Source organism: Brassica napus, chromosome C4 (genome assembly GCF_020379485.1).
Source record: "Brassica napus cultivar Da-Ae chromosome C4, Da-Ae, whole genome shotgun sequence".
NCBI lineage: Eukaryota > Viridiplantae > Streptophyta > Magnoliopsida > Brassicales > Brassicaceae > Brassica > Brassica napus.
Genome location: NC_063447.1, coordinates 42,741,465 through 42,753,911, shown reverse-complemented (window position 1 = coordinate 42,753,911; position 12,447 = coordinate 42,741,465). Strand labels below are relative to the sequence as shown.

General features: G+C 37.3%; 2 protein-coding genes and 1 long non-coding RNA gene across 8 annotated transcripts; 2 read left to right on the top strand and 1 right to left on the bottom strand.

Annotated features, from left to right (window-relative positions):
- The first annotated feature begins 1,886 nt into the window (after positions 1-1,886).
- Positions 1,887-4,452, top strand: LOC106429442 (putative glutamine amidotransferase GAT1_2.1). The gene is made up of 5 exons (XM_013870187.3): positions 1,887-2,295; positions 2,437-2,750; positions 2,833-3,249; positions 3,348-3,557; positions 4,075-4,452. Exons 1-5 carry the CDS (start codon positions 2,211-2,213, stop codon positions 4,330-4,332), a joined length of 1,284 nt encoding a protein of 427 aa, XP_013725641.1. The 5' UTR covers positions 1,887-2,210; the 3' UTR covers positions 4,333-4,452.
- A 1,470-nt stretch (positions 4,453-5,922) lies between these two features.
- On the top strand, positions 5,923-11,452 carry LOC106429453 (LEAF RUST 10 DISEASE-RESISTANCE LOCUS RECEPTOR-LIKE PROTEIN KINASE-like 1.3). 6 transcript variants are annotated; one of them, XM_022694661.2, is made up of 7 exons: positions 5,979-6,284; positions 6,387-6,785; positions 8,945-8,968; positions 9,303-9,326; positions 9,433-9,765; positions 9,848-10,153; positions 10,659-11,452. In XM_022694661.2, the coding sequence occupies exons 1-7, from the start codon at positions 6,029-6,031 to the stop codon at positions 11,282-11,284; spliced, it is 1,968 nt and encodes a 655-aa protein (XP_022550382.1). In that variant the 5' UTR covers positions 5,979-6,028; the 3' UTR covers positions 11,285-11,452. The 6 variants fall into 6 exon arrangements, with proteins under 6 accessions (XP_022550380.1, XP_022550381.1, XP_022550382.1 ...); XM_022694658.2 differs by lacking the exons at positions 5,979-6,284; positions 6,387-6,785 and adding exons at positions 6,816-8,521; positions 8,598-8,621; XM_022694659.2 differs by having other exon boundaries at positions 5,923-6,785.
- LOC125585524 lies at positions 8,260-10,871 on the bottom strand. Its single transcript, XR_007322497.1, has 2 exons — positions 10,634-10,871; positions 8,260-10,166 (listed from the first exon to the last, which is right to left on the bottom strand). It is a non-coding gene; the product is annotated as an uncharacterized LOC125585524 (long non-coding RNA).
- Positions 11,453-12,447: the final 995 nt, after the last annotated feature.

Below are 12,447 nucleotides of genomic sequence, written 5' to 3'. Positions count from 1 at the left end.
TCGCATGATGTCTGGTTAATTGGATGATCCATGGTCGTTTAGATTTTCTATATTGTCCATATGAGACAAAATCATTTTGCTTAAAACATGGAAGGAAACATAGTTTGTTTGACTGTCATCAAATGTTTCCGTCTCTAAATCATCCTTACAGGATAAATGTTCAAGGGTTTTGATGGGGGATGACAAGAACCAAAGCTCCTCTACCATGGTTGAATGGTGAAGATATTACGTACGGATGAACAAAAAACATTGTGGGATTGTGCAAAAAAATTGATTGTGGAGTAAAAGACACAACATTTAATTGCATTTAGTAATAAACCACTAAATTAAAGATGGATCGCAAAATATCTCCTCAGCTAAAACTTTGACGAAAAAACCTCAACTTTAATTTCGTTAATGTATGTCACCATTCATCTAAAATACTGTGACGGAAGGTGACACACGTTAACGAAATTAAAATTGAGGGTTTTTTTTTGTGAAATTTTTAGTTAAGAGTTTTTTTACGATCTATCTTTAGTCGAGTGGTTTTATTATTAAAAACCCATATATGTTTGTGTACTACAAAAAATTATAAATAAATACATTTAATCATATTCAATAAACCCATCTAAACTCTAAAAATTTAGCAAACCCCAAAAGTAAAAACCCTATCTAAAACCCAATTTTCCCTCCGAAACAAATTTGTCTTCTAACCCAAAATAATTCTTTCCAAAACCCATTTAGTCGAGAGGTTTTATTATCAAAAACCCATATATGTCTGTGTACTACAAAAAATTCTAAATAAATACATTTAATCATATTCAATAAACCCATCTAAACTCTAAAATTTTAGCAAACCCCAAAAGTAAAAACCCTATCTAAAACTCAATTTTCCCTCCTAAACAAATTTGTCTTCTAACCCAAAATAATTCTTTCCAAAACCCATTAATCAGAAATTCTGGGTCCAATGGGAGTAGTTGACAATTGAATCAAACTTTTTTCATTAATTCCAAATTCAATTCACTCTAACAATTAAATTTTAATCTCTCTCTCTCCCTCCCTCTCTCTGCGAAAGAAAGCCAAATCTCATCTGTTCTTGATTGTCTCTTTCTCTCGAGATTCTTCTTCTTCACTTTCTCTTCACCCTCTTCATCATCTCAGTTAAATGTCAGTGTTTCTATTCTGGTTAAGGTTTCGATATCATGTTAGAGTTTCCATTCGGGTTTTCGTTCTGTGTTTTGTATATTAGTGTTTCAGTGTTTACGTTAGTGTTTCCATTAGGGTCTTATAAACATTAACTACCATATTACGTCTACCATATTACGTGAAGTGTTCCAACAACAATGTATATACTTTTATGTGGCACAAAATCGTGGAACAGAGTTCCATAATTACCACTGAGACATTATTAGTGAAGTGGGACACCACGTGAAATTAATTTCATAGGGACACCCAAGAAAATTTAGATTCGATCTGAGGAAGTTGTTAACCAGACACTACTTATGTGAATTATATTCATTTCCAATTACATTTAACTCTTCAATTTGCCTAAAAATATATTTATGACTAACTTAAATATAGATTTTCCTTTTCTAAAAGTTGAGATATATACCCAAGCTAGCTAGTCAGCAACTCTTAAGACCATGCGCAACGGTGAGACTCACGACAAGGACATTTCGGATTAATCCTGGATATTTTGGATTTTTAAAAAAAAAAAAAGATGACCATTCACGTGGCACCACGTAGTCAATGGGACCCGTGAACAGTGTAACGATCAATCCTTACCAAAGGATTTTAAGCACTCTTTTTTGCACAAACTCTAAAAAAATGGGCTCCACACTCCCTAAAAACTCCCTTAAAAGCTTCCATTGTGGATGTCCTGATACTAAAAAATGGACTCCACACTCCCTAAAGACTCCCTTAAAAGCTTCCATTGTGGATGTCCTGATACCCTGTTTCCTCATGTATTCTTTCTACGTAAACAAACTAACAAAATACTCTGTTTTCCGTAGAACAAATTTGTATATACCGTATTATTTTAAAATTTATAATAGTAAAAATAAAAATAATATGATGAAAAAGCCTTTCTCTTCAGTATAAATTTACGTTTTAGCTCTCTCTCTTGTCACAACAAACTCTTTTCTGTTTCTTCTCACGTCACATCGGATCTACACAAAAAAAAAAACTATTTTCTCCTGAATCTCTCAAATTTTCTTTTCCCTTCTGGATAAATGGAGAATCTTTCTCAAGTCCTCCCTCGTGTCCTCGTGGTCTCTAGACGCACCGTTCGTAAAAACAAATTCGTCGACTTCGTTGGTTCTTCTCTAACCTCTCTGTTTTGTTGCATGCATGGTTCTGTTTTTGTGATTTAATAACTGAACGTATGATTTCGAGGTTTCTCTCTGTTTTCCCCTGTAAATGTTTCATTGGGTGATAATGGTGAGTTTTCATTTTCAGGTGAATATCATCTTGATCTGATAGTTCGTTATGGATGTGTACCAGTGATTGTTCCACGAGTCACTGGTGTTCACATGTTGCTCGAGAGCTTCAAGCCAATCCATGGAGTTCTTCTTTGTGAAGGAGAAGATATTGATCCTTCTCTTTATGAATCTGAAATCTCCTCTCTTTCACCGGAAGAGATTCAGGAGATTAGAGAAACACATGCGAGTGATACATCCATTGACAAAGAGAAAGATTCCATTGAGTTAGCTCTTGCTAAGCTCTGTCTCGAACAGAACATTCCTTACTTAGGAATTTGCAGAGGATCACAAGTAATATCTATGTCTCTGTTTCGTCTTTTGTAGCTTTCTCTAGAATTAAAATGTTAATGATGGTTGATAACATTTTTCGCAGATTTTGAATGTTGCATGTGGTGGGACTCTTTATCTTGATTTAGAGAAAGAGCTTACGAATAAATTACCGGAAGAACGTAGAACGAGGCATATAGATTATGATAATTATGATGAGCATAGACATGTTGTGAGGATTGTTGAGAACAGTCCACTTCGATCTTGGTTTAAAGATTCGTTGGATAGAGAAAATATGGAGATTTTGGTTAATAGTTACCATCATCAAGGTGTCAAGAAGTTGGCACAGAGGTTTGTGCCAATGGCGTTCGCTTCTGATGGGTTGATAGAAGGTTTCTACGATCCGGATACGTATAATCCTGAAGAAGGGAAGTTTATAATGGGTTTGCAGTTTCATCCTGAAAGAATGAGATCAAATGATCTTGATGAGTTTGATTACCCTGGTTGTCCTGCTGCATATCAGGTTTGTGTTCTTGAAGATTAGTTTATACGTTAATTGTGATTAAAAGAATCTTGTGAATTGAGATTTTTTATAAGGTGTTTTTTATGATTTTGATTTAGGAATTTGCAAAGGCGGTGATTGCGTATCAGAAGAAGTTGAGTAGCTCAATGTCTGTTCCAAAGACGTTGGTGCTTGACGGAGAAATGGAGAGTAAGAGAAAGATACTTGTTCGATGTTTCTCACTTGCGAGGTATATGTATACTAAAGGAGCAACTGGGAAGAACCCTTCAAAAGTATCAGAGCTCGAAGTTGGCGCCGAGTTTCTTGAGGTAAAGATTGCCAAACCTCTCTGCTTAACTTTAAGTACATGTTGAGTCAAATATTGATGCAAAAGGCAAAGTGGTTTAGAGAATACTTCTTTGGCCTTTCGTAGGCCTAAAGGGTTACATAGTTAAACTTATCTTTTTAAAATACGACTATGCATTCAGTGGGAGTTAGATAATGCCTATGGTTGTTGTGTTGAGCCAAAGGGATCTCGGACCAGATCAGCTCGTTTTATACCGCAATTCCAAACACTTTAACTGGTTAATTATGATTTCGGCTTTTGACACGAACATGACATTCATGTGGGCAAACAAGAAAAAATAAAATGAAGCGAAAGTCCTAACCTGTAAGGTCTTTTACGGGTTTAAACCTAAACAGGAGAGGGCTGATAATCAGTGTCCAGTGCCTTTATCCCATCTCAATAACTCTCTTTCTTGACAATTTTTTTTTGTTATCAATGCAAGGATTTCTCTCCTTTACCGAGTTAAATAATGTTTTGGTATATGGTGTGGGCTGTTGCAGTCAAACACGGCGCTAAGCACGGAGCAAGAGACGAGGCTGAAGGAGATGGGATCGACGGTGAGAAACGGAGGATCATATATGAAAAAGTTGAAAGTAGACGAGGAGAAGCAGAGGATAGTAAGGAACATGATGAACAAGATGAACATAGAGCAACTCTCAGAGCTTATGGCCTTTTATCATTTGATTGGGAATATCTGTGGAGAACTCTTGGAGCAAAGGCTTCGTGGTAATGTTAATGAATGCTTCAAGGATATGTGAATGTTTACATGAAAGGCAGAGCATGCTTTCAGAAATAAGGCGACTTTGTTATTCGCCAACAAACTTGGTTTAGTAATTTACTTGTAATGCAAATACAATGACGTTTTAAACTTTTTGTGACACTGCCCATTTATCATGAATTATGGGATTAATTAATATAACATAATGTGATTTCAGAAATAGGGAGGATTAGGGGCTTCGACCCCGAACCTCTTGATATTAAAAAAATGAATTATGGGATTAAGAACATTTTGCAACAGGGTATTTTGAAGGATCTTTCACCAAAAACAAAAATAAAGAATGAAAAAGGATGAGAAAGGAAAAAGGAAAATGGAAAAAAAAAGGTTCAAAGACGTTTCTTCCCTGAGAGATTCTTAAGAAAAAACTCAATCCATCAAGACTTTAAGACTACGCACAAGCCAAAGATCGGAATTTATTGCTGCTACCCAAAGCCCCCCAAACTATAACCTCCACCTCTTACACCAACACCACAACTTATTGCTGCTGCATACCTTTACTAATTATGTTGTAAATCTTGGTTGTGGTATACGAAGAGGTTTAAGAAAATTGATTTTGGCTACCTAGTTACCAGTGCATTTACTTTTTCCGTCACTTATCTATTTAGAATTCCAGAGCTAAGTGTACTTGAGATGGAGTATGGAAAGATTTAAAATTTCAAAGTTAAGTGTACTTGAGATGGAGTATGAAAGGATGTGTGACCTATCAATATCGTGCGAGTGAGGCCAAAGCACGATGAAAGATCATATAGTGATTGCAAGGTAGGTAAACAATGATTTTGAGCCTTTGAACAAATTAACGCACCGTCCGTCGAATGGGATGAAGATCACGATACGACTGAGCGGGCGTGGGTGGCCCATTAACCGTGGGCGATCAGGACGTTACAAGTGGTATCAGAGACGAACCCAGACGTGTGTAGTCAGGGCTCACACTAACATAGATAAATGGGTGAAGAATGGGTGATCTATCGGGGAAATGATTCCCGATATCGTGCGAGTGAGGCTAAAGCACGAAGAAATGTCATATGGTGATTGCAGTGTTAATAAACAATGATTTCGAGCCTTTGGACATATTAACGCACTATCCATCGGTTAGGATGGAGCCTACAAGCCAATGTGCGGGCGTGGGACAGTCAGAGCTTTACGTATGCCGTCCAATATTTTTCTTTCAGAGGATTTACGAATGGTTTTTAAAAAATAATTAAAAAATAAAGTGAACATTTCATTTTTTATGTGTCTTTGTATTGTTTTCAATTTCCAAAAAAAATATATTATTGGAATAATAAATAAATTTTGTTCCGCTAACATTTTTCAATATTTCTGTTGCGGTTGTAATTATTTTTCTGGTACGACAATAAGATTCTCGACAGTGAAGCCAAATTTTCAGTTTCCTTTTAGTTAGGAAACAAAAGAAAAGAAGAAAAGTCTAAGTCAACTAACAAAAACGGCTGACTAATAAATTATCCAACTCTAGTGCACATCTCTCCTTTTTCATTCTTGACTGAGTCCTTCCCAACTTGATATTTTTTCTTTCTTTCTTTAATATGAGCTTTTGTTATCTAGTTGATATTCTTTTTCTATTTTTTTTGTTTGCTCATTTATCTACTCTGCTCACACCAAACCAACCCCCCCCCCCCCCCCAGAAAAGAGAACTTTATTCAGATATCAATCAATCAGTCATGTTCTCTCCAATACTCTTCGGTTTCTCAAACCCGAATTCTTGTCTGATCTTGATATTCTTCTCGTTCTACTTTCACCATCTTCCTTGTGCTCTAAGTCAACCAGACCTTAAGTTTTGTGATAACCTGTTTCACTGTGGGAATATAACAGCGGGGTTTCCTTTCTGGGGAGAGGCTCGACCAGAACCTTGTGGTCATCCTTCTTTGGGGCTTCACTGTCACCAAAACTCGAACAAGACTTACTTTATTTTCTCAGGTCAGATGTACAGTGTCCTTTTCTTAGACAATTCAACTAACACCCTTGGGCTCGCGAGGCAAGACTTTTTAGGTGTATCATTCTGCAATTCTACTTTAACAGGTACAACGTTGACTAATGAACTCTTTCAGCTTTCGCCAGATTACACGACCCTCTTTGTTTACTATCTCTGCGAACCTCATCTTACCAACCCCGCAAATTTCAAATGTCCAAAGATTGGTATTGCCTCATTGCATCGGAGCAATGAAAATCATAAAAAGTGTTCTGCGAGTTTCAACATCTCTGTTCCCACAAGTTATGCTCCAGAGATGAAAACTCTGAACTTGGACCGTTTACAAACTGTTCTCCAAAAGGGATTTGAGGTGAAACTGAGGATTGATGGGAAACCGTGTCAAGAATGTAAATCCACTGGTGGAGTCTGCGGCTACGATGTTGACACTCCTGTTTGCTGCAAGAGAAACTCTTCATCCAAAATCAAATGCAATCGAATGATTCCATCTGGTATGTTTCTGAACTATTAGCAAGTTTATTATGCATATCATCTTAGTTTTTCCCCTTGCCAAATTTATGCAGCATTACAACGATGCAACCAGTCTAAAACAGAAAATAACAGCTCGTTCATAAGTAGATTTGCAGCTTCCTAAGTTCCACTATGCCACATACCGCAACTATAAACCTATGTTGCACAATAAGTAAATCAACAAACATTTACAACATACTAATCACCAAGAAATTCAAGAATCACGGCTCATACTAATCACATGTCACAAATATCTTTTCTTGCGATTTTCCTATGTTGGTTGTGTCACTTCTAAGACATACCTTATATCCTAGTGAGCTCAAGATAGAAGGTAGAAACTTGAGTGGTCTTAAAGTATTGATCTGTCTCTAGCAACTTGGTATACACGGTTTCCATCAAGTCATTTTCAACGTATGGACGTCTTCGTTACAATGAAACATCCCCTTTCTTTATCACAGTCCCTTCTTCTACTTCATCAACATCGTTCAGTTTTCCATGGTAAATGCTAAAGAGTCATAGTCTTGTTCCACTCTTACTTTCTTTTTCTAGCCCCATTTCTACTCTGCCTGACTTTTCTTAGTAAACTTTTCGTACCGGCACTTACGTTTTAAGTTGTCTTACAAAAAAACAAAACAAATAAATACTAATAAAAAGTTAAAAACTGATATATTAATAGCAACCACTCAAAATAAAATATTTTAAAATAATATAATATCCTGACTGTCCACCAGTCCATTCGAAGACTAAGTCATCCTAACACACCTAATTTACAAGGAAATTTCCCTTTGGTAATAGATTTCCAGATAAAGAATATATATAAAGAAACCAAGACTTGGACAAAAAAAACCATGTTCCTATTCTTCTTCTTCTACTACTTCTTCTTCAGCCTAGTGTTCATCTTCAAGAAAAAAAGCAGAGGAGAGTACCATGATAAATCTTTATCAGTCTCTGACAAAATCTTGGTCCTATGCAACCATATGGATGCTCTTTGTGATTCCCTCTTTTGTTTTGTCAGTTGATGAGCATCACAAAAAATGCTATCAATCGTTTACATGCGCCAATCAGAGAGGACTCTCTTATCCCTTTTGGATACCGGGGAGAAAAGAGTGTGGCCACCCGGATTTCAAGGTCAACTGCAGCGGAGATGTCGCAGAGTTTAGTATATCCTCTGTCAAGTTCCAAATCCTTGAGAACAAGGGTTACAGCATAATACTTGCCATAAAGGATTATCAAAGCAATCTTTGTCCCCGACACCCTGAAAATGTTAAAATCAACCCGGATGTTCTTCCATTTTCTCAGGACACTATGCTGTCAATATTTTATTACAACTGCTCTGCTCCAAGGGTAGATGTTCCTCGCGATTTTTACATTACAAAGCTGGACTGTGGGAATGACAATGGTAGGCGTAGTTACTTTGTCTCGTCCTTTTTACAGTCCTGGGATAGAGCTATCTTAGAAAATTCAAGCGCATCGTGTGAAAGAAATGTCAGTATTCCTGTATCTCGATATGCCTTGAGTATTGAAGACGGAAGTCCGACTCTGGAGGCTATAGAGAAGGCTCTTAAGGATGGTTTCGAGGTTATGTTTACCACTGAATGTTGGAAATGCAAAGAATCGCATGGTGCTTGTGGTTATAATGATAGCTCGAGAGCATTCGTTTGCTACTGTGTGGACGGGCCTAGCAACCATACTTGCGATTCTGGGATACCAAAGAAGAGTAATGATTTATCCTTTCCCCTCCCTCAGTTGTTCTGTCTTGAGTTAGCTTTTTCTTATGGTATTTGTTCATGCAGGACCCTACAGACCTACAAAATCAGGTAGGTTCTCTATTCTTTTCCTTTCTAGGAATCTAAATTCACTATTTTAGTTAATGCGAATCTCAGAAAGTTTGAAACTAATGTCCTAATCTTCTTCCACAAGATCCACATCTCATTCCTTCCTTAACCCACTGCATACTACCCACTTACCAACCTTACCTTTTCACTGGAACTCTCTTGCTGACATAGATATGATCTGTTATGTTCCTTTACGGTGACCGATGAGAGAAACTCCCTAGAGTTTCAAGCCTTGTTTTAAATATGATTGTAAGCTCTGTCTTGAGTTTGAACTAACACATATCTCATGGTATTTTTTGATGCAGCACTCACCGAATCAAAGAAATCAGGTAGGTGACTATTCTCTTCCTTCCAAGGAATCTAAATTCACTATTTCAGTTAATCTAAATTTTAGTTCGGTTTGAAAGTAATTGTTAATCTTCTTCCAAAAAATCCAGATCTCATCCCTTCCTTAACCACTGCATACTAGTATACTACCCCATCTACCAACCTCACCTTTTAACTGGAACTAATTTAGCTAACATGAATATGATTTATTACATTCCTTTTCTAGTGACCATTCAGAGAAACTCCCTTGAGTGCAAACCTCGTTTTATATACTATGATCTTGAGTTCTGTCGTCAGTTTGAACTAACATATTTCTCATGGTATTTGTTGATGCAGCACTCACCCACAAACAGAAACTAGGTAGATGACTGTTCTTTAACTTTCGAGGAATCTAATTCCAGTAAAACATACCTTGTGGGTTCTTGAGGCAACCTAACAAAGCCCTTGTCTTTTTGCTCGTCTCTAGGAATCGGATTCGCTGGCGGGTTCTTGGGTGCCACTCTTTTAGCAGGAGCTGTACTCTGTTTCATATGGAGAAGAAAGAAACTGGCAGCTCAAAACACAAGCAAAGGCCTATCAACAACATCTCCTTATTCAAGCAGTAATACAATGTCCAACACTCCAACTTCCACAACAATCTCCGGAAGCAACCACTCTCTCATGCCGTCAATCTCCAACCTTGCAAATGGAAGCGACGTCTACTTCGGAGTTCAAGTCTTCAGCTACGAAGAACTCGAGGAAGCCACCGCGAATTTCTCAAGAGAGCTTGGAGATGGAGGATTTGGTACTGTCTACTACGGTAAGAACCAAAACTCTAATTACATAACAAATAAAAACCTTCAAACTTGGGTTTTTAAAAGCTTAAAGAAAAATTCGTGAAGGCATACTAAAGGACGGACGAGCAGTAGCTGTAAAACGACTCTTCGAGAGATCACTAAGACGAGTTGAGCAATTCAAGAACGAGATTGATATCTTGAGGAACTTGAAACACCCGAACCTAGTGATTCTATACGGATGCACGACAAGACATAGCAGAGAGCTACTCTTGGTGTATGAATACATCTCTAATGGCACACTCGCTGATCATCTCCATGGAGACCAAGCACAGTCTCGTCCTATTTGCTGGCCTGCAAGACTCAACATCGCCATTCAAACCGCTAATGCATTGTCTTTTCTCCATGCCTCAGGTAACCACACAAACTGAACAAACAAACACGAAAACATGAGATTCCTGAAAAATTGATGAAATAGTATGTAGTGCCGGCTTAGATGGGGATAATGAGTGCGACCATCCCATGGCCCATTCTCGTGTCTGAATCCCCGTAGCTTTAATAAATAAAAACCAATTTCTATATTTGTTTCATACTATATAAAAATTAAAATATCAGATAAAAATCCTATTTGCAGTATTATATCATTAGATTATTTGATAATTTCATTAGTCATTATTATACTATTTATCATTTTTCATTCCATTTACATTTATATTTGTATGTTTTTATAGGATGAAAAAGCTAGGCTTACTAGAGGATTTACATAAAATATTTTTTATGTACATATTTTGTTTCATTATAAAATTTATAAGAAAATTATTCATAAATTTGTATAAAAAAATAGAAAATATTAAGGATCAAAAAAATTTTATTCAAGTAAAAATAAATGTTGACCTGGTCCGTAACAACATGCTTTCAGGAATCATACACAGAGATGTGAAGACTACAAACATTCTTCTAGATAGCAACTACCAAGTGAAAGTAGCTGACTTTGGTCTCTCACGGTTGTTTTCCACGGATCAAACTCATATCTCCACCGCGCCGCAAGGAACCCCGGGATATGTTGATCCCGAGTATTACCAATGTTACCGCCTCAACGAGAAGAGCGACGTTTACAGCTTCGGAGTCGTCCTCTCGGAGCTGATCTCGTCCAAAGAAGCAGTCGACATCACTCGGCATCGACACGATATCAACCTCGCGAACATGGCCATCTCCAAAATCCAAAACGACGCCGTCCACGAGCTTGCGGATCTGACTCTCGGATTCGCGAGGGATCCTGCGGTGAAGAGGATGATGATGTCGGTTGCTGAGCTGGCGTTCCGGTGTTTGCAACAGGAGAGGGAAGTGCGGCCGTCGATGGATGAGATCGTCGAGGTTTTGAAAGGGATTCAGAAGGAAGGGATGCCAGATTTTCCGGAGGTGGTGGACATTGATGTGAGCGGAGGAGATGAAGTTGTGTTGCTAAGGCACGGAGTTCCTCCGCCGTTATCGCCGGTAACTGAGAAAGAGACAAGTAGCTCGAATACGACGGCGAGTTCGTTTTGAGAGTGTAGTAGGAGAGTCTATGGACCCCAACGAGGGTTCGGTGTAAGTATATATATTGTGAATTTTACCTTTTCACTTTTATTTTACCTGACGTCTGAATTGTTGACTATTTTCTGTTGTATTTTGATATTTTAGCAAAAGGACTAATACAATTACCGTATCGTCATATACTAAATCACAAGTCACCAAACTAATCTTATTTTGCCATGTAATATTTATTTACAATTGTTTTTAAATAAAATCAAATAAACTTAGAAAACGCCTATGGAAAAATACTAAACAACCCATGATCTAATCCACTATCTATTTCCTTTGTCCACGATTTTTCTCTTTTTGCATTCCTATCCTTTCGATTCGATATAGAAAACTCAAAATCAATCAATAAAAGAAATATGCTCTTTCTTTGATTTCAAAACCTTAATTCAATAACAGAAATATGCTCCTTTTTTTAATTTCCATATTGAATGCCCTGGACCAGTGCAGAGTTACATCTCTGAGTAAACGATCTCAGTAACCCATAGATCCCGGCGAGGCTATCTTACTCTGCGTGCAGTTTCGCAGGCTTCAGCGGAGAAACATATTGGCTCATCTGATCCGTTCTAGGGTCAAGAAGGTTCTAGAAAGGGTGGATATGTTTGATCAGAATGATATGAATTGCTAGAGACCCACAAGAAAGAGAAGAAGAGGAAAATAAAAAGCAGAGGCAGATGAGGTAAAATCACAAGAATGCCTTTTGATCAAAGGTATCACTATCATATCGTTAAAGCGTACTGTAAAATATAGCAGGGTATAGATTGAAAACACCTTTGAAAATATGATAAAGAGTACTACACTTTTTCCCCCTATAATTGTAATATTTCAGATTGCTGTTAAAAGTTTGGTTTATGTTCAGTTATAGGGACTAGAGAAACATGAAGTGTTGAAGATGACAAAATTGTTGCTGCCATCATGGGGAACAACGATTAAATTCTCAAACAAATTAACAGAGGTATGTTAACTGCATGTGTTTGTTAATTGTTTCAGTTTCTTGGTAAAATGCTCCATAGTCGCTGGTATCAATATTTTTTTTTTGGTTCCAGGTGTTGGATATCTCAAATTATTCTTCAACTTTACTGCATCCTCTTTAATGCCAAAAAAAATAGGCATTCAGTTTAGACAATCAA